At 36.0% G+C, this 23,113-nt stretch overlaps 2 protein-coding genes across 3 annotated transcripts in view; both read left to right on the forward strand.

Annotated features, from left to right (window-relative positions):
- LOC121725637 (zinc finger protein OZF-like) overlaps positions 1 to 1,671 on the forward strand; it is a 71,376-nt gene extending 69,705 nt beyond the window's left edge. The window contains exon 6 of one of the 2 annotated variants that reach the window (XM_042112657.1): positions 1,033 to 1,671. In XM_042112657.1, the coding sequence (XP_041968591.1) occupies positions 1,033 to 1,607 (575 nt within the window). In that variant the 3' untranslated portion in view covers positions 1,608 to 1,671. The remainder of the gene's footprint in view (positions 1 to 1,032) is intronic. The other variant, XM_042112664.1, reaches the window with a different exon arrangement.
- Positions 1,672 to 9,826: 8,155 nt separating this feature from the next.
- Positions 9,827 to 22,300, forward strand: LOC121740561 (zinc finger protein OZF-like). The gene is made up of 4 exons (XM_042133298.1): positions 9,827 to 10,424; positions 14,101 to 14,172; positions 14,664 to 15,028; positions 22,033 to 22,300. Exons 1-4 carry the CDS (start codon positions 9,827 to 9,829, stop codon positions 22,240 to 22,242), a joined length of 1,245 nt encoding a protein of 414 aa, XP_041989232.1. The 3' UTR covers positions 22,243 to 22,300.
- Positions 22,301 to 23,113: the final 813 nt, after the last annotated feature.

Raw genomic sequence — 23,113 nt, forward strand, 5'->3', positions numbered from 1 at the left:
TTACTGTCTACACCCCTATTATTGTATTCCTGCCTAATTACTGGTCAATAGTATGCTAAATACTTACATGACACTAATAAAAGACAATAAAATTAATTATTTGATTATTTAAAATAATTTAAAATTTTCCCCGGTTTGGGGAAAATTTCCCCACTTTGTTATGGACATTACTGACCTGTTGAAGTTGAATTAATATTTACATTATTTTATCAAAATACTTTAAAAATATGTTATCTTACCTATGAAATATTATTCCTTGATGTTTTTTGTGTAAGGTTGTATTGTTCTTGCACCATTTTACAACACAAGATGGCATATTTATTTTTATTTATGAATGACAAAGATGTGTCACCGCGATGCAGTCTAATTGCGTAATGGCGGTACGATCGGCTTATTACAGTGCGAGTGTTTGTGCAAGATGTGTACATATGATCGCCTGGGCTTATTAAGGGTGCTTCACTCATTTCTTAATGGCGATCCGTCCGTACTTTTTTTACGTCCGTGCTTTTATCATATATATTTTTAACAAATAAAACGTTACACACACTACGACACTACTACTAGGAAAAATGACAGATTTTTGAGTGACAAGCCTATACATACGAATTATACTCTTTTATTTATGGTTGAAGTCTGTTGACAACAAGGTGACAGATTAAAAATAGATTATAGTTTTTTTATTGAATCTTAGATACTATTAGACAATGCTTACACGGCCAGTCTGAGATCAGCTAAGTCTCATAGACAAGAGTTGAAAAATTTATGATAAAGTCAATATTTTTTTACAAAATATAGTTAGTAGTCCTAATGTCGTTGAAACTAAGGTCGAATTTCGACCATTGGGCGATCTCTAGTTAGTATAGATGTGTCCCAGAAAAACCAGTGTGCATAGTATTATGTAAGAACCTATAGTAATGTATTATTTTCGTCTTTCACAAAAATAAAAAAAATATGCTGCAAAAATATAAAGGCCCATGCCTAAGAGTAAAAATTAAATTCACATTATGAAAATAAATAGTTGTGAAATTTTAGGTGAACAAGAAGAGGATCCGAGATACACGATTACTACAAACGAGGACGGAGCAACGGTGATTTCGTGTAACATATGCCAGAAAGTGTTTAAGAAAAAGGGGTTTGTCAGGCAGCATCATAAGGATGTGCATTTGAAGAAACGCCGACTCTTGCGGAGCTGCTCCCTCTGTGATGTCTGCGTGCCGCAACACTTGCGACCGCAGCACATGGAGGAAGCCCACGGAGTGCCCATGCCGAAGTGCAACGCCTGCGGCAAAAAATTCTCACATCCATTCAAGCTGTTGCAACATCAGAGAACGTTTCACATGGGAGAACTGAACTACGAATGTGAAGTCTGCCACAAGAAATTTGGCACTGTCGCTAATTTGAACCAGCATTCGGTCATCCATCGCACCGACAAACCTTTTAAGTGCGAATTTTGTGATAAAACTTTCAAAGCGTCAAAAAATTTGCGAATACATATGAAGATACATCTGGATGACCGAAGATACGCGTGCAAGTCGTGCGGGGAGCGCTTCGTTCAATCGTCCAATTTAAAGTATCACATGAAGAAGAGACACCCTGAAGAACGATAATTAATAATTATTGCATAAACTATTTAAGCTGTTCTGTAGGTTTATGGATATCTCTGCAATGCTATGATTATACCTATTTACTGATCAAATTATTGTTATTCATTTAAATTTGTCCATACCAAATATCAGTCCGTATATCTATACGGCGGTAGCTACGCCTCACATATGCCTTAGCTTAAAATTTAAATCATTTGGTGTCATAAATTATTATTATGGTGTAGATTGTAGGTATCATAATAATATTTAGGTACTCAAATACTACATACAAATTTGCTCTGGCAATGTTTAAACTATTTGATGCTCAGTGGTGAATTCGAAATGGTGAAACTAGGAGCAGTCGGGACTAGTGCCCAGGGCGGCAAAATTTGGGAAGTGGGAAAATATTTATAGTGTAATCACAGGATATACATTTTATACCTTTATTTATTCATATATTATTCAAAAGATAATTCAAGAAATTCAACTCATACAACAATCTAATCTATACTAATATTATAAATGCGAAAGTATATCTGTCTGTCTGTCTGTCTGTTTCGCTTTCACGCCAAAACTACCAAACCGATTGTAATGAAATTTTGTATACAGATAGTCTAAAGCCTGAGAAAGGACATAGGCTACTTTTTTACTGGAAAAAAAGCGTTGTAAAGGGGTGAAAATGCGTAAATTTGTTAAAATTAAGATAGTTCCAAAAATTAATAATAGATGGCGCCGTGCGTCTCCTACATCGCGCTAACGCTTGCCCAAAAGTCTTTCTATAAGAGGTTGTATTATCTTACACTCGGTTTTGGATCTTTTTCGATTGTTATTTCTTTTTTACGTTATTTAATTAATCAGTACTTTATCTATGCAGTGATGTAACCTTAAAGTTTAAACCTATCAATGATAAATAGTTTATGGGTAACGTTGTGTAATTGGGGGGCTAAATAAGCTTAAAAATTTGGCATCAAATATAAAGTTTAATTTAAAAAATTGAAATATTATGTGCACACTGCACAGCTGTTTTGATTTAAGGGGTACCAGGGTTTTTTATATAAAAGCTTTTGACACCAATTTTGTTGACAGCGCGCGCTTTAAACTGAAGTCCACGCGGATGAAATCGCGGGCGACAGCTAGTATATTATAAAAATAAATCGGGTTTTCCTTCCTGACGCTATAACTCTAGAACGCACGAACCGATTTCCACGGTTTTGCATTCTTTGAAAAGGTCTCGGGCTCCGTGAGGTCTATAGAAAAAAAAAACAGGAAAAACTTCAAGAGAAAATCAGGAAAACAGGGAAAATCATTTTATGGCAAAACAATGGTTGCCGGGACAGCTAGATAAGTATATTTTTGTCACATAGAAATGTATTCAATCAGAATTTTCACATAAGGTGAAACCTTACCAACGAAAATTTAAATAACTGGCACCACTTTTTTATGACTATCTAAAGGTGCTTGTAATGTAACGTTACAGAGTCGAGTATTACATCAGTGAGGGAGGAGAACCGAGCATTACAATGCGTACCTTGTAATAGTTGTAATGATACAACTTGTAACATTAATGCTACGTGACAGTGAAGTAAACTTGCTATGGAATGCTCAAAGACGAATGTATAATGTTACATTACACGCGAATGCTCCCGGTGAGGGAGCACCTTTACTCGGTTAGGTTAGGTCAAACGTTATTTATTGACTGCAAAAAATATCCGTATTTTTTCTTAATTATTGATTATTTTTAGCTAAATATTTACCTGAATATAACTTAACTAATGCCCAATATATTGGTATTCCTTTCCTCCACTCGACTCAACCTCAATCTGTAAAAAGTCATTATTTCAACATAACGTCCCCGACTTATGGAATATGTTTTACGCAATGTTCGAAGCCGAGGGCGCTACTAGCACACCGACTCGTCATAATTTTGCCAGCATTATATTCACTGTAGTTGTATTAATAAGTGCTTGTTCAGACACGCGGGAACCGCTCGGTTCCCGTGCAGAAAGCGAGCGGTTAAGTGTGAACGCCATAGTAAATAGTAATAAGCTGCGAGCGTTTTAAGAGGATACAACAGGGGCTAGAGAAATGAAAAAAAAGTACGTGTAATATCTATAGCTGTCTCCCTTACCTCAAGCCTATACCGCAGAACGCGATAGAGACAACTGCAGAAAATCCAGAAAATCAACGATTCGTTCTCCCCTGATTCTTTCTCCAAAACTTAACCGATTTAAGTACTTTTTTCATTAAAGATTAAAAAAAGGCTTGAGCTGTGTTCCTATGTTTTGCTTTTTTTGTATAATCTAGCCAAATCTGTTTTCTGGACGTTTGAACACAGTGGAAAATCTGGCCATTTTTTTGGGTTTTTGAACGTTCATATCTTATTTAATAATTAAATTATGAAAAAAAAGAAAACATAGGGACATTGTATTAGTGGCCGTAGATATTCAGGAAAAAAATTATAACTCTACTAGCATTATCCAGGGAGGAAACAGGGGACAACGTTTGTATGGAAAAAAGGGCGGTGTGGAATCCTCTTAACCGCACGGTTCCCGCTGTTTCTGAACAAGCACTCAAGCACAATTTCTGCTATGAATACATGGTACTGCGCATTTGCTCTTCGTCGCTTCCATATTTTCATTGCAGTTTCTAGATACATAAGTCACCATAAGTACTTAAACAATAGAGATTTTATTTTGGCAAAAAACATGTCGCGTCGCTTCGTTTCAGCCCCAGTGTGAGTTGAAACTTTTTTTCTTTCAACTTTTGTTTTTCTATGTTTCTATGTTCTTTATTCCACGAAAATTTAAACATTATTTCTGTGTGATTGTAGTCTACGTGTTTAGCTATTAAATGCGACTTTTTTTAGGGTTCCGTAGCCAAATGGCAAAAACGGAACCCTTATAGATTCGTCATGTCTGTCTGTCTGTCCGTCCGTCCGTATGTCACAGCTACTTTTCTCCGAAACTATAAAATCTATACTATTGAAACTTGGTAAGTAGATGTAGTCTGTGAATCGCTTTAAGATTTTGATACAAAAATGGAAAAATTATTAAAAATTTTAACTGAAACAAAAAAATATATTTTTTATCTAACCTATGCGTGTGTAGAGATCTATGGATAGGTCTTCAAAAATCATATTGAGGTTTCTAATATAATTTTTTTCTAACCTGAATAGTTTGCGAGAGAGACTCTTCCAAAGTGGTAAAATGTGTGTCCCCTAGGGAATATTATTATTCGGCAAATTTACTATTTGAATAATTCGAATATTTTGCAAAAGTTTTCGAATAATTCGAATATTATTCGAATAATTAAAAATTTTTGAAAAATGGTGAAAACTCTGAATAAAAGTAACAAAAAGCTTCGTACAACGATGTACAACCTATTTTGTTAATACTATGAAGTAAGCAATTCTTATTTTTACTTTTATCAACATAAATCTTTGTAAATGACATAGGTAATTTTTATTGTTAAACAAAATGTATATTTTAAGGTTACAGCTGGGCAATAAAAGAAAGGCTGTAAAGTGTAAACCATTTTCGATCGTAGCACCTTTTACTTTTCTCATGCTTAGTCTTGCTAGGCAGCAGTTGAGATTAAATAATAATATGAATTATGATATTCGACGTAATGATTGACGTAATGAACGACGTGATGAATCAATACTAAGTATTACTAAGCCAGCTCACCCGTCTTTTTGATATTTTCGATCCACGTTCACCTGGTTCACCTAGTCGGCTTCACCTGTGTCAATGTGGCTCGAAATTATACAAAAGTGCCACTAGAAAACAATCACCACAACAAAGAACAAAATTGCAACAAAGCCCAGGGGGAGAGTGAAACAATCCTAGAGCTGGTGACTTTAGTAACTTGAAGTTTGATAACGCCAATAACATGATATTAAAGAGTCATCGACATTTTTTGATACTGTACTAAATGTTTCAATTATCAGTCGAGGACTGCCGCGGTAAAGCTATTGAATAGCGAATTTTCATCAACTTGTCGAATCATAGATCACATATCGAGAGCTTCAAGCCAGAAGGGCGTATAAAAAAAATTATCTTTTGTATTTTAACTACATATTTTAAAACTCTCAATATTGCACTTACATCTATAATTCCCTTCTTAAAAATCGAGTTTGTTTTATATACATCCTTCTGGCGTAATACCTCGATCGTGGGAATCGCAGTTCAATCGTTATGCGACAGCCGGGTGCCGCTTAGGGATTGATGGATTAAAGCCCGCGATATATAGTTATCACGGTAGACAAAAAATTTGAGAAAGCTTGAAAGAAGTCAATGGATACAGATCGTGAGCGACCATTACTGACGAATTGCAAATGAAGATATAAACTCCTTTCAGTCATGGATTTCAGTATCGTCAGTGACGATACTGAAATCCATGACTAAAAGGAGTTTATATCTTCATTTGCATGTCTTTAGTTAGGCAAAATAAGGTCTGAATCATGGTCATGGCGACGATGTATGGTCGTATACTCATTAGTTAGACTACACAGACAGATTTATATATTATTATATCATTAAAGATGTAGAATATTCATAAATAATATTATTTTTCTGAAATAAACTTAATAATGTTCTTATTCCATGTTAATTTTATGTTTGATAGCTTTTTAAACTAAAATAAAGAATATTTTTAGTATTCGAATTATTCGAAAAATAATTTTCCGAATATTCGAATAATAAAATCGTCGAATATTCGAATAAAACGAGTATTCGAATATTCGAATAACATTCCCTAGTGTCCCCCCACTGTAACTTCTAAAGTAGGGGTAAGTCTAAAAAAATATATTATGTACATTACTACAAAAACTACTAACGAAAATTGGTTCGAACGAGATCAAGCCAGTAGTTTTTTTATACGTCATAAATGGTAAACCTTAATTTAGCTTTCATTAAATCAACTGAAATATGAAAATAAATCAAAAACCTCTAAATTTCATAAAAAATAAACCTTATTGCTGCTGCGGAACCCTTCATGGGCGAGTCCAACTCGCACTTGGCCGGTTTTTTATGTTCTAAGGACATTAACATGAGAGCTTTACAAGGAGGTCAAATCAGTAAAAGAGCCAGAGTAAAAAATTAAATGCTGTCATTTTGCCACCATAAGAGAAAGAAAAAATAAAATAATCGGCCAAGTGCGAGTTGGACTCGCGCGAAGGGTTCCGACTTCCGTACCACTTTAGAGCAAAAATTATTTTAAAAAATAAAATAATCGGCCAAGTGCGAGTTGGACTCGCGCACGAAGGGTTCCAACTTCCGTACCACTTTAGAGCAAAAATTATTTAATTTAAAGTATGTGAAAATTTCAACTTTCTAAAATCTAGCTCTATTACCGTTGCGTTCTCGAGTTACAGCCTGAAGAGAGACAGACGGACAGACAGACAGACGACGAAGTCTTAGTGATAGGGTCCCGCTTTTACTCTTTGGGTACAGAACCTTAAAATACCAGCCATTTTGTCGATAAAACATGCTATATTTCAAAATATTAAGGGATCGGACACTGGTTTTGGGATTTTTTGTAATATTATAATATGTCGCAGTTCAATCTGCGATTTAAAATAAATATAAATAAAATATCTTTTTATTCAAAATGGCTATCATGTTATTCATGATACACTTTTTGAAAGTCGAACGAAGAAACTACGTTGCCTACCACCGGTTCGGGAACTACCCCGCCGAGAAGAACCGGCGTAAGAAACTCGCACGGGGCCATCTTTTACTAAAAAATGGAAAATTACAATGTTATGTCTTACAGCTATGTAACAAAAATAAAAGAAAAGTAACCTGCATGGAGCCACCCTATTCCCAAGGTGTGCTGTCCTCAATGAAATCATTGACTTTATAATACGCTTTAGCACACAAACGTTCTTTAACTGCTTTTTTAAAATAGTTCAAAGGTAGATTTTGAACATTTTCTGGGATTTTATTGTATAGGCGTATACATTGGCCTTTAAAGGATTTGCTTACTTTGGCTAGTCTGAACATTGGTATTGCTAACTTGTTCTTATTTCTAGTCTTTACATTATGATTATCACTTTTCTTTTTGAAAATATTTATGTTCTTTCTAACATATAAGAGATTTTCCAAAATGTATTGAGATGCGACGGTCAGAATTCTTATTTCTTTAAATTTTTCTCTTAGAGTTTCAAAAGATGACATCTTATAAATAGAACGAATAGCAGAAGCAGCACAAATATTGTATTAATATCCGCCGCGTTTCCCCACAAGAGGATGCCGTAAGACATTATGCTATGAAAGTAGCTAAAGTAAACTAATCGCGAGGTCTCTACTAACTATCAGTGATTTCACGAATTTTTTTAACAGCATATGCTGCAGAACTAAGCTTATCTGGCAGTTTTGCAATATGTGGACCCCATTGTAACTTACAATCCAGCGTTATGCCTAGGAACACGGTGGTGTCTACTAAATTAATTTTCTCATCATTTAGCAGTACATTGGTTTGTGCTTGCCTAACATTTGGCAAGATAAATTTTAAACATTTTGTTTTCTTAGAGTTCAAAAGTAAATTATTAGCATTAAATCTATGTACTATTTTTGAGAGAGCACTATTTACCTCGTCATAATTAAATTGTCGTCTCTTCACAGTGAACTTCCACCAAGAAGTTACGGTACATTCAATATATGTCGTCTCTTCACATTAAAAATTAGTGAAGTGTCATCAGCAAAAAGTACTATCTCATGCTTGTCTTTAACAAGATAAGGTAAATCATTTATATAGATGAGAAAAAGAAAACGGCCTAAAATGGACCCTTGTGGCACACCTAGTTTTATTTTGGTTCCATTAGACATTATGGAGTTAACTTCCACCCTCTGCGTTCTATTTGTAAGGTAAGATTTTAGAAGTTCAAGTGCCGTGCCCCTTATACCATAATGGTGTAGTTTTCTTATTAGAGTATCATACTCCACACAGTCAAATGCTTTAGAAAGATCACAGAAAATACCAAGTGCATCCTGCGACCCCTCCCAAGCTTCAAAAATACTACACAGAAGACTAATGCCTGCATCTGTTGTAGACCGACCTTTAGTAAAACCAAATTGATTATTATGTAATAAATTATTTGAGTTAAAGTGAGCAAGTAATTGATTTAAAATTATTTTTTCAAAGATTTTACTTAAAGTCGGCAATATGGATTGGTCTATAATTGGCTGGGTCTGATTTCTTCCCAGCTTTAAATAGAGGCATCACCTTGCTGTGCTTCATTAGGTCTGGGAACACACCACTTTTAATACAATTATTAAAAACTAAGACTAGGTAAGGGGCAATGATGTCAATTACTGATTGTATAATTTTTGTGGACATACCCCAGAGATCCTCCGCTTAGTTGCAGGCCCATGTTGAATGCGAGTAGCAGGAGATCGGTCATCTTGGCGTTCATGGAGAGAGGCCTATGTCCAGCAGTGGACGACTATAGGCTGATATGATGATGATGATGATGACCCCAGAGATCACTGGTACTTTTAATATTGATTGATTTGAAAGTCTTGATAATATCTCTGGAGTCAATATCTTTAAAATTAAAATTGACATCACATAAAATTTGATAAAATGACTAGCGCATTCATTGAATGATACCATTCAATTGAATGACTCGGCCGAACATCGATTGAACAATCGTCACTCAACGTCCAGCTAGTTAGCGATTTGTAACAGAGCCCTTTAAAGAGAGCGAACATGAAATCAGTCAGGTAACTGAATGTATTTAATTTTTTCTCCACAGCGGCGCCACAGTAGTCACCAAAATAAATATGGCGTCAAACAGCTCGCACAGCTGATAGCACTGTGTTGATATTTTTTGCGATTAAATTGAATTTAAAGTGCTTTATTTGTAATATAATAATGACAGCATGGATTTTACCTGTTATCACGCCGCCAACGGCTACTTAAAAATTATAACATCCCATTTATCGACTGCATTATAATATGACTTTTAGTCGAGAGTCGAGACGTTAAACGTCGCAGTCAACGTCTTGACGGGTTGTCCTTAAGTCATTTAATTGAATGGTGTCGTTCAATGAATGCGTTAGTCATTCAATCTAATCGCAGATTAATGACTGCGACATAATATAATATGTCCCAAAACCAGTGTGCGTAATATTATTATGTAAGAACCTATAGTAACAACCTAATTTTACGTCCTTCACAAATAAAAAAATATGTTGCGAAAAACAAAAACTCATAAGAGTAAAATTTAAATTCACGATATGAAAATAAATAGTTGTGTAATTTTAGGTGAGCAAGAAGACGATCCGAGATACACGATTACTACAAACGAGGACGGAGCAACGGTGTTTTCATGTAAGATTTGCCAGAAAGTGTTTAAGAAAAAGGATTTTGTCAAGCAGCATCATAAGGAGGTGCATTTGAAGAAACGCCGACTCTTACGGACCTGCTACCTCTGTGATGTCTTGGTGCCGGGTTCCAAGCGGCCGGCGCACATGGAGGAAGCCCACGGAGTGCCCATGCCGAAGTGCAACGCTTGCGACAGAAAGTTCGCGTACCAATTCAGATTGTTGCGTCATCAGAGAACATTTCACATGGGAGAACGAAACTACGAATGTGACGTCTGCCACAAGAAATTTGGCGATAACGCTCGTTTAAACAAGCATTTGGTCCTTCATCGCCCCGAACGGCCTTTTGAGTGCAATGTTTGCGATAAGAGTTTTAAAACGGCAAAATATTTGCGAACACATATGAAGATACATTTGGATGACCGGAGATACGTGTGCAAGTTGTGCGGGGAGCGCTTCGTTCAGACGTCCAGTTTAAAATATCACATGAAGAAGAGACATCCCGAGGAACCTAATACCTAATATGTTAATTACCAAATATAATAGCCTGGGATAGTTAAGGAATACAGACTAAATAATTCATGTAGTTTTGAAAGTTGGTTTGGAAATATTTGTTCCTAAAGGTGTCCGGCGGGGCTTAAATGGTCGCTTTGGAGAATCACTATATGAATTGCACGCAAAGTGGAGTTTAAAAATTAATCATATTATGATTAATTATATGATTCTCCAATGCGACCATTTTAGCCCCGCGGGACTCGGGAGCGACACCAGCTGGCGTTGGGGGAGGGGGGAAAGGTCTCTTTTTCAAAGATTTTGCTTGTAGCTTGAAAATTATTTATAATAACTCTTTAATGACTTCTACATTAATTTTTTTATATATAATAATATCTATTGAGGCTTCACACCACGTCAGTCTGGCCCCGTGCTAAGTACCTGAAGGACTTGTGTTACGGGTACCAGACAACGGAAATATATTTAATACTTTTATACTATACATTATATTTAAGATTTTTATTATATGTATGATACACATATTTAAAACACATCCATGACCTAGGAACTTTAAAAACTTTTAGTTCCGTCGTCGGCGGGATTCGAACCCGCGACCCCCGGCTTGAGCTACCACACAGCCCAACAACTGAGCCACAGAGGTCGTCTAATTATGTACTTACATTAAATTTCCTATAAATTACGTCAAACATTTTTACTGTACGATCATTACTTTAGAAAATACAGAGTATTAAAAGGGTACGCTCACACTGTTTTTCCATACAAACGTATTCCCCATTCCTAGACAATGCGTCTAGACAAATTATTTTTTTTACAATATTGGGATCTGTTAAAGCTATGCATCTACGTTCGTTTTTTTCTAAATTTACTAATAAATAAAATAATATGACGATGACACCTTTAGGAATAACTGTACTAACTTTCAAAACTACATGAATTATTTGGTCTGATCGACGATTTTGAAACTAATTTTCTTAGACTATAATTAATATATTTGAGGTATACTTAAATGCATGAACGTTTTGTTACCCCACTGCCGGGAAGGGTTATGTTTTTATTTTAAGTTTACGAATAAATATTTAATTCTATGATAATAATTAAAAATTATTGATTGAATTTAATTCCCAATTATATTTATTTTTAACCTTACCCAAAAATCTGTCCAATGTGCAGTCTTGCGAAGAGGTGCAGAGTTTGTAATCAATTATTATATTTACATGTGTTTCAATATCATACTTAAGTATACTAAAACAGTCGCTGTCGCAATCAACACGATGAGCTGTCTCATCATGTAAAATATTATCTGCGTTCTACATCAAAGTTTCCCAACCTTTTTCAGTCGCGTGCCTAGGGAGTCAAGTACAGTTTTCACGGACCCATTTAATTTAATAAAATAAATAGCAAAAATCCACAGATGACACCGCGGACCCCAAAATACTTGCGGACCACAGGTTGGGAAACGCTGTTCTACAACATTCTCTGACAACGTTTTAGGCGCAAGTCGCAACTCACACTGGGGTCTGGGGCACAGTCAAAGCGTCGCTAGTCGTGACGCGTTGTTTTACGACTACATCATATTTATCTCTATTGTTCTATTATTTGAGCAATTTCTATTATATTACATCAAAAGTTCTATTATATGAACAATTATACAAATTGCTGCTATCAAAATACTAATAAAATATTTAATGGAATCGCTATTTGCTGTTCTTAGCGAAGTCAGGAAGATTACGTGCTACGGTTCGAAGGATTTGGAGAGAAAGACCTGCTGACTTTTTTGAAGACTTTATTCACTAGCACTAGATCCGAGAGAGAAGTACCTCTAGGCATAGAATTAGAACGTTAGAAAAGGCATTCCATACAATCGTCAGCGCGAAAATGTGTCACCCTCGAAATGAGTGAGCTCACTCATCTGAGAGCAGTGTGCCTTGGGACGCGGTGACAGCCGAACGTGTTTAATGCATTGATTACGTAAAATATGCATTGAAAGCGTAAAATGAGTGAAAGAGAAAGTAATAGTTGCTATTACTGTAAGACAAAAAAGGACGACAATATTTTCTCGATACCCATTTTGCATGCAAAAACATTGCTACAGTTTTGACGGCATACGTCGTATCTTAGTATTTTGATATCGTTGCCTCTAGGTCCAAACACTCACTACGAAGTCGTAGGTTTCACTAGTATCACTCATGATCACTTGTTCTCACTTCGAACTCGTCTCGAAAGAAGCTCAAACTGAATTGAACTAGCTCGCCTCCCTGCGGCTATATGGGCCGAAACGAGGCCCAGACTATTCCAGAAACGTACCCGACTCGCTTAAACATGATCGACCGAGTTGGATGTTTGTGGAAAGTTTGCGCATGTACCCTCACAACACATTTTTAGTAAAATGTTGTCAAGACGACCACAAGGTTTGCCCTGTGAAAAAGATATTAGATCTCAATTCTCATGTAGAGCCAAGCTTCTGAATCTACACGGCCTAACTCTATCGACCTTAACTTTAGCTAATTTTACATATTTTAAGTTAATCTACTAAACCGAAAACCAAATCTATGAGGGTTCAAAAAAACGACGAGACACTTCGAGAAAAGGTTTGCGCTTCGCTTGATTCGTCTTGGAAGGGGAACTACCGTGCCCCCAGGCCCTTTAACCAAGGCACAGAATATATAATAGTACTCCGTACAGAAGTTTATCTTAAAAAATGTATCCAACGAAATGTCTTCTTAAAATCTAAAACATTATGGTACAATTTTGCACGCCTCAGAGTTCAGCGGCTGTTCGTTAAGATGCCTGCCAAAATATTATTCTTCAATTCAATTAATACTTGGCCGTGTTCGTCGGCGTCATAGACATAATATATATATTATGTCTATGGTCGGCGTATTTTTGGACGAACCTTTTATTGCGCATGTCCAAAACATGTCAATTGTCATGGCAACGACGCCATAACAAGTTGCTGGTCAAGTCGTAAACAACGTATTAATTGTTTATACAAGATGATTAAAATAATAAAAGCTAAACATAAATACATAAGCCTAAATTGACTAAAATAATTTATTTACTTAACACTATAATAGTGTTTGATTATTTTATTATGGAAAATATGGATATTGGCCCGGTAGCCAGCAAAATTTTTGGTCAATGATTTCCTCCCGGGCGAAACTTTGTACAATCCATAAGAGACCGTCAGCTGCGAATCCGTGGGTGGGGTGGGCACTGGGCAGTGGCAGCCTCCCACCCATGAAAAAAAAAACCTTATTCATTTTACGAAGTTTCGGTTGGGAGGGACTTGGTCATGAAAATCTGTCACTGGCCCCAGGTCTATAATGGATATGGATCACTTGGAAAATTTAGTGGAGGTAATTATCGACGATGTAATAATATTATTTAAATGGGTTAAATGTCAAGACGTAAACAGTTGTCGTTGCCATGGCATGATATGATTTGCACTTGCGCAATAACTAGGTTTTGCAGCGAATGCACAAAAAATTACGCCGACGAACACGGCCAATGTCTTTTTTTCATAAATAATTATGTTGTATATTATTATGTTACCGTTAGAATGCAGAATACGTTAACGTGCACATTACCTAGCTAATCTGCAGATTCCACTACACACAACCTATTAAAAAGATCGATCCCTTTCACACTTAATATAAACAACCTTATTTTTTTAGGGTTTAGTCGTCAACAAGGAACCCTTATAACCCTGCTCGCTCGCGAGGCCCTAATGAATTATCCACTGCTCAGTGACACCCGCGCGTTTCCTATCGCTTATTTATAGAATCGCCGATCAACATATTGTATGGAATGGACATAAGACGAGTCGATCGTCAACGTCATATTAACAAACGCTTATGAGTCTGAGTTTCTATAAAGAGGCGATAATGAAGAGAAAATGGCCAGATCTATTTAAAATCGTGTGTAGTTTAATTTGTTTAATTTCATACTATTTTGTAATAAGTATGTCTTTTACGCTGTGTTTACGGCCGATCTCATTTGAGTGCGACAAGTTTACATGTCAGTTAAATCTGACAAGTCAAGTTAAATTGATATATAATGGTGGGCAAACAGCGTCTTTTCGATTCAAACAGCGAGCGCAAAGACACAACTTATCCCGCATTCGTAAAAAAATGTACTTATATGCAACATACTTTTTTTATTACGAATTACCCACGAGAGCGAAGTTGAGAGCAAAAATTTATTCAAAATATGAAAATAAATAGTTGTGTAATTCTAGGTGAACAAGAAGAGGATCCGAGATACACGCTTACTACAAACGAAGACGGAGCAACGGTGTTTTCGTGTAACATATGCCAGAAAGTGTTTAAGAAAAAGGATTTTGTCAGGCAGCATCATAAGGATGTGCATTTGAAGAAACGCCGACTCTTACGGAGCTGCCACCTCTGTGATGTCTGCGTGCCGAGTCACAAGCGGCCGGCGCACATGGAGGAAGCTCACGGAGTGCCCATGCCGAAGTGCAACATCTGCGACAGAAAGTTCGCGAACCAATCCAAATTGTTGCGTCATCAGAGAACATTTCACATGGGAGAAAGAGACTTCGAATGTGACGTCTGCCACAAGAAATTTGCCGATAACGATTATTTAAGGCGCAGACAGCTGCCAATTTGACATCTTTGTGCAGTTTTCTAGACGTATGTATTTCATTGATTGGCACAAAAAAAATATATGTGATTTTTGATTATATTTGGAAAAGCTTGTCCGATTTAAATAATAAAATAATGTACTCCTACTGGATGAAAAAAATTACCAAAGTCACATCTTTCGGGAACTTTAAACAGTTCTAACTAAAGTAATAATACAATCTATGCTTTAAAAATTTGTTTATTTGATACCTTTTATGAAAATCCAAAGATTGCCCGATTTAATTTTCGGCTCTGACATCTAGATTTCCCACAATATTTATTTTTCCTCTAACAAACGAAAAATATATCCACGTTTCTGAGTGAACATTTCACATCTCTCTCTCTCGCATGAAAACCGACAGTGTTCGCTGAGGCGCGGTGCTATGTGGACGTGTGACGGATTTCGCTCTGCCGATATTGTGATTTTAGTGTAATTGAAGCGTTTAGTTCTTAAAATTTGTATATAGGTATTTCTCATTGTTTTATAGTATATTAAGTTTATTCTGTAAATATTTTTCTGTAAATATTTGAAATTATATTGCGCGTCTGTAAAAATGGGTGACTAGAAAAAGAAAAGACGTCCAGCAAAAAAGCGACAGCTTCGTGAAAGCCACAAATACATGATGGAAGTAAAAGTAAGTTCAATTTTATCTACTTTCTAGTTGCGTACGTCTTTATTAAAAAAAAACGAACAATTACGACCCCGAATCAAAATATTTCGTCACTCTCAATGTGTTTTAGGATAGCCAGGATCGTTGTGTCAAATAAAACATAAAAAAACTGTATTACGATTGATTACGATTTACGAAAATCCTCTAAGATTCGAACCATAGACCTTGGAAATTGACATAATAATGTTATCACAATCGTTGTGATAACATTATATCAATTTCCAATCGGCCTATGGTTCGAATCTTAGAGGATTTTCGTAAATCGTAATACAGTTTTTTATGTTTTATTTTATCACTGATAATAATTTTGCTTTGTATCTGAACATTTATGTTGGAGTTTTGCACTCCAAAATAAATGTTCAAAAAGTTAAAAAATCACCACTCATAAAGTTGATTATTTCGTTCGCCTAAATAAGTTTTAGCGTCGCGCGTCGGGGATCGTTCTGATAAATCAATATTCAATCGGTCTATGGATCGAGTTTCAGAGAATTTTCGTAATACTTTTTATGGTTTTTTTTTATCACTATTAGCACAGAATAAATAATAGTACAAGTACTATAATTAGGTACTATAAGTTCATTTTGCTTTGAATCTGAAGTTTTATTTAGGCCTTTATTATTTAAATTTTTATTTCAGGCGGCGGCGGAAAACCATGGATAGTGCAATTATTGATAACCCAAACGAATCACCAAATGCCAATTCAGATCCAGCGGCAGGTAGTATGTTGGAAAGGTAATATAAGTTTATTTATCTACTTATTATAAGTTGTAACCAAACGTCCTTCACGACTACGAAACACAGCGCAAGGGCTGTTTCACGCCGGTTTTCCTGTGAGTCCGTGGTATTTCTCTGGTCGAGTCGGCCCATTCGTGCCAAAGCATGGCTCATTCATTGTATTTTTTATGATCCAGTTTATCTATTACAAGCTATTTTAGCCTTTTTATGATATTATTATGATTTAATTTTTTTCCAGTCGACCGAAAACGATGGAATTAGAAAATAACACAGTGGAAAATGTAGCAAATGCCGATCGTAATATAGCGACGGGTAGTATTTTAAAAAGGCAAGTATATTTTTACAATTACGATAGGCTAGGTAAATATAGATATAATAAGTTTATTACTATTTGAGCGCGATGCGATTGCGCGATTCTTTCAGCTCTATTCAAGGACATGCTCCGTAAGGGCCGGGACACAAAATCACGGCACGACGACGCGACGTCGTACGGCGCCGGACCGTGTTTTTGTGTCCCGGCCCTAATAGGGTGCGGCTTCACTGCGGAGTAGGGGTGAGCGTTATTTCACGTCACTATAGTTACAATAACTAGCTACATACAGTAACCGAATAACTAGTTTCGAGTCGTATTTATATAGTAGAGTAGTGATTTTTGTAACGTTTTTATTGCATTGGGTGGTATGAAGTACCGTCGAGCGATCGTCGCGTTGTTTCGTTTGGAGTCGCAGCTAGCGCCCGCCGCTCACTGCACCGGTCGACCTAGCGAGCGACAGCGAGTTTGCTATAGTCCGCGCGGAACTAGTTGGCCGCGCCGCCGGTATGTGAGCATACCGGCGGCGCGGCCAACTAGTTCCGCGCAGATTACCTAGCAAAAATATTAATTAGTTTATATCAATACTAATATTATAATTGGGAAGAGTTTGTTTGTTTGTTTGAACGCGCTAATCTCAGGAACTACTGGTCCGATTTGAAAAAAGGCTATAGGCTATAGGCCCGCGCGCGCGCCTCATCCCGGCGTCACCCCCTTTCATTCCCCCGCGCCGCGAGTGACCTTTCTGCAACGATTTTAAATGGGATAAAATATTGTCATTTAAAAAAAAATAACACCCATTTTTTTGGTTAAATGGGCTCTCCTAATGATACCTAAGCCCTGCGGGGCTAAAATGGTAATATTTAGCAATTCCTCTCAATCAATTCAGCAAATGAATTGTCAAAACTGACAAATGTCATATCAGTGCAAAAATACAAAAATGAATTGCAAGCAGAGTTGCATTTTGCGATATTAGAGAAATTAATCATATTATGATTCGTCTCATGATTCAACAAAGCGACCATTTTAGCCCCGCTGGAATAATTGGGCAGGAAGGTTTAATTGAGAATGTTACTAGGTATGCCAAATTGCTTGAAATTTTGTCACAGTAAAGCCTGTATGTATACAAATACACTAGTTTTTGTTGCAGTCAAAAATACCTTGTAGTTTTGATTTTATAGGCATTCAAAGTTTCAAAAAATATCGATTCCCGCTAACAGTCCCGCGACCGCCTGTGACGTCATATCATAATTTTTCCGCGCGGGTCCTATACAATAAACGTGATTTTTTGCTCTATCTCAATAACGGCAACAGGTAGGCACTTGAAATTTTCACCGAGGCCTTAATTATATGTGTACTTTAATAATTAATAATAATATTATATTATGTTACTAATCGGACTCCCTTATGAATACACATACCGTTATAGTGCAAAATAGGCCAAAATTTGTGATTTTTGTATAGGAGCCCCCCTTAATTTTTTATTTTATTATAATATTATTATTGATTATTAAAGTACATATATAATTAAGGCCTGGAAGAAAATTTCAAGTGCCTACCTGTTGCAGTTATTGAGATAGAGAAAAAAATCGCGTTTATTGTATGGGGCCCGCGCGGCGAAATTGTGATATGACGTCACACCGTTACCGGGCGCCCGCGTCGTACAGTTACAACTTGTTTCGTCGGTTAAAAATCATATAACGACCCACCCCTACTGCGGAGTGCAGCGTATTAACGTAATAAATTTTTGAGTATACCTTTTTAATGAAATTAGAAGGCAAACGAGCAAAAGGCTTTTTTAAATATTGAGTTCTGTATAATTTTATCCTAACTCCCATTTCCCAATAATCGAAAAGTTTAGTAACATAATATAATATTATTATTAATTATTAAAGTACATATATAATTAAGGCCTTGATGAAAATTTCAAGTGCCTACCTGTTACAGTTATTGAGATAGAGCAAAAAATCACGTTTATTGTATGGGGCCCGCGCGGCGAAATTGTGATATGACGTCACACCGTTACCGGGCGCCCGCGTCGTACAGTTACAACTTGTTTCGTCGGTTAAAAATCACATAACGACCCACCCCTACTGCGGAGTGCAGCGTATTAGCCTAATAAAATTTTTAGTATACCTTTTTAATGAAATTAGAAGGCAAACGAGCAAAAGGCTTTTTTAAATATTGAGTTCTGTATAATTTTATCCTAATTCCTATTTCCCAATAATCGAAAAGTTAATCATTTTAATTTATGAAATTTTGTGGTGATCCAGTTTTTAAACTGTTGTTAAATGTCGATGTCTCAAAGTATAAACTTACTTACAGGCTGGAAGAAAAAAGTACCCTTGACACTGGACTATGTAGTTTGGAGGCTGAATGTGATGCTGAAAAGCTTATTGTTGAAACTGCACTTCCTCAGAAGAAACCTGATGTCGGAAGAAGAATTATAAGTGTTTCATATTTTTATAAGAGGTTGCAAGAAATTTCTCATCATGGTCCTTTTGGATGTGCTTTAACTGACATAGAACTAGTAGGTGAAAAGCAAGATGGCCTCAATTCAAAATTCACATTTCTATGCATACTTTGCAATCTAATATTGATAATTGATAGTGACTCAAATGAAGACCATTACATGCCTATCAATAATAATAAGGCAATATTCGTAACCTGAAATATGGAGCTGCCCTTGCACCTTATAAAACCAGGAGTGATTTTTGTCTATATTTAATTTGCCCTGTTTATCTATTTTCCAAAATGTAACTTTTTGTTGTGTTATAGCAGCGTCTACTCCAATGTTATATGCTGTGATGGGACATTTAATTTCTAAAATAGTTTTTTCATCGCAAATTCCATCGGGCGTTGCTCCTAAAAATGGCAAGTCTGTATCTATAAATAGCCCGCAAGGCTTTACTTTAATTCCTTCTTGTAATTCTAAATCTCTTATTGCTTGTTTTTAATTTTCTTGGCCATGTTTGATAGAAGAAACGAAGCTTATTTTTTTTTTATATAAAATGTCTTTTACTAGGTTAGCACTTGCAGTGTTGGGTCTTCTTTTTATCACCCGGCCAAAGTTTTCTAATAATTTTCTAATAACTTCATCATGATCACGCTTTGGGTCAAATTTGTGTCTTTGATGGGATATTTCGTATCAGTTTGTAAATTTTTAGCCTATTACAGAAGTTCCGAAGTAGGTGATTTCGGCATTCAATTTTCTCGACACAGGGTTTGTACGTGTTCCTTGTTGAGAGTTCACTGTAAAAGTAGCAGCGCTGAAAGACCTAATTTTTTTTCTTTTGTATGGGGAAACTCGTGACACTTGCCCTTGCTCATACAAAAGAAAAAAAATCGTCTTTCAGAGCTGCTACTTTCACAGTGAACTCTCTACAAGGAACACGTACACACCCTAAAGTAATACATAGCTGGGCATTAACTCGTTAATCCGTTAATCGTTAATTAACGAAGTTAACATTTTGATTAACGGATTAACTTTTAAAAATATTAACGGACTGGTTAACTTCCGTTAATATGCAGAAGTCCGTTAATCGTTAATCCAATGCCTACTATTTACCGCACGGCACCGCGGCGCCGCGCGAATACAGGTTCAGACGAAACAAAAATAATACTAGATATACATGTTCAGGCGCATGCGAGTGAGAAGATATTTGTTTCGTTTTATCATTTCATTATGTTGATAAAGAAGAGTGCAGTATAATTTAGTTACCTAACTAAATTATACTGCACTCTTCTTTATCAACATGCAAATGATTTATAATAACAATAAACTATATCTATAATAATTATTGTATTGTAATTTCTACCTAGAATACAATAATTATAGAAGTATTTTGTTTTGTCCCTAACCTGTTAACTTCCAAAACCTTAAACCAACAGGTTTTGTATGTACACTAACGCAATGATATAAGTTACAACAAGGCCATATTACACATATTAACGGATTAACGATTAACGTTAACTTGCGCTAATTCGTCCGCAGTATAACGCTTTAACGTTTAACGAAGCTAACATTTTTTTTAACGGATTAACGATTAACGAAGTTAACTATTTGATTAACGGTGCCCAGCTATATATATATATATATATATATATAAAGTGCATTTGTTGAATAAATAATAGTAAATTATTATAACCTGAGACTGACGGCGACCATTAAGTTTGTGCGACGGGATAGCGATCAACGTTGCCATGGTGACATACTTACCTATTTACGGCCGTTCCCAATATTTGATCTATCTCTGGTTTTGCCCTACTAGAGATAGGAATAGCTCACAATTGACAAAATATATGTCTCTAATGTCTAATGTGAGCTATTCATATCTCTAGTAGGGCAAAACCAGAGATAGATCATATATTGGGAACGGCCGTTAGTCACTTAATTAAAATAATAATATTATCGTAAATATAATATTATGGCAAAGCAACGTTTGCCGGGACAGTAAAAAACGATTCCTGAATTTTGTTTTATTTCTTGCTGTACTTATGTAATTGTAATTTTAATGTAAATTCTAATGTAACAGAAAAAAATGTTTATGAAAAAAATTGAATGTTTTTACGCAGTTGGGTTTTGTCATTATTTTATAATATAATAGGTATATTATAAAAGAATAACTGTGTTTTATTTACCATAAGTAAGCCTTACACGCTACGGTCTACCGGGGAGAGATCCACCTGTACAGCACGCAGGTATTCCTGCACAGGTATACCGGTATGTGTGTGGGACCTGGTCGCCTGCGCAGGTCCAAAAAACTGCACAGGTATATTCCCACACACATTCCGGTCTACCTGCGTAACGTGTATGGCTTACATTACTACCACAATAGACATAACGAATCAGTATAATATCGACTTCAAACTTTTAAAGATTCCCGCGTATCCTCGAGGACAAACGTGCATTTTTTGTAAGGTTCAAGCATTTATGCACTTTAGTGTAATGATTATAAAGTTTATTTTCAAGTGCGTTAATATTACCTCTCCGCTGTGCTCCGTTCTATCTGCATTCTGCACTAATCTTCCGCACTCTTATAGTTCGCTCACGGAAGTATAGTACATAGTATTTATTTATTACGCGCCATCTATTGAAATCTCTATGCGACAGCTCAATATTAATCAAACCTATCTTTTAGAAGTTCCCGGTTTAGCCGCTAGCAAAGCTGGCGCTGTCTTATCGGACAATTAGGGGGCGTGGCTTAGAAATGCGAATCCTCAAGGTCATTGGCAGTTGTCAGCGTCTTAAACAGGCATATGTTCGTTCATCGCTCCGAACGTCCTTTTGAGTGCAATGTTTGCGACAAGAGTTTTAAAACGGCAAAATATTTGGAAATACATATGAGGATACATTTGAATGACCGAAGATTCGTGTGCAAGTTGTGCGGGGAGAGCTTCGTGCAGTGGCCCAGCTTGAAGTATCACGTGACGAAGAGACATCCCGAGCAACCATAATACACTAGATGTTCCGCGTGGCGTCGCCCGTGTATTTTAGGAATGTCACAGAAAACGTACATTTATTCTCTATTTCTTCGCTTCTATTAGTCTTATCGTGATAAAATATAGCCTATAGCCTTCCTCGATAAATGGGCTAACACTGAAATAATTTTTGAATCGGACCAGTAGTTCCTGAGATTAGCGCGTTCAAACAAACAAACTCTTCCGCTTTATAATATTAGTATAGAATATAGATTATAATGAATATAATATCTATGGACGCTTCACACCACGTCAGTCTGGCCCCGTGGTAAGTACCTGAAGGACTTGTGTTACGGGTACCAGACAACGGAAATATATTTAATACTTTTATACTATACATATATTTAACTCTCTGCCACTGAGGTGGCGTTCTTGTAAATATTCTACTGAGGAGTAGTCTGTCAGACGTAAACTTTGATTATCAATATTTTTTTATGGTTAACTTTTTTAATTAAGTTGTTTAGATATAATATGTGTAGTTAGTAGTATTATATAAAAACTCATTTTAATATTAATTATGTTAAATAAAACACATAATTACGAAAATATTAAATCTTTATTATCATAGTAATAATAGTAACATTTGGCACAGCCTCCTTTAAAATATTATTTAAAATAAAACGTAGCATAAAATCAACACTTTTAACTTAAATCAGTCTTCTTTAAACATAAAATTAACCAAAAAAGCAATAAAAAAGAAATCCTTAGAGTAGTTTTTTTTTATCAGCCTTAAACTTCTCTATTATGTCTTCACAAATTTGTACGGAACATTGCAGACAAATAGGTTTTGCGCAAGCACAACAGGCAAATCTTGTTTTATTTTCAATTTGCTTGGGCGAACTCGACA

The sequence above is a fragment of the Aricia agestis genome, chromosome 3 (assembly GCF_905147365.1).
Source record: "Aricia agestis chromosome 3, ilAriAges1.1, whole genome shotgun sequence".
Classification (NCBI taxonomy): domain Eukaryota; kingdom Metazoa; phylum Arthropoda; class Insecta; order Lepidoptera; family Lycaenidae; genus Aricia; species Aricia agestis.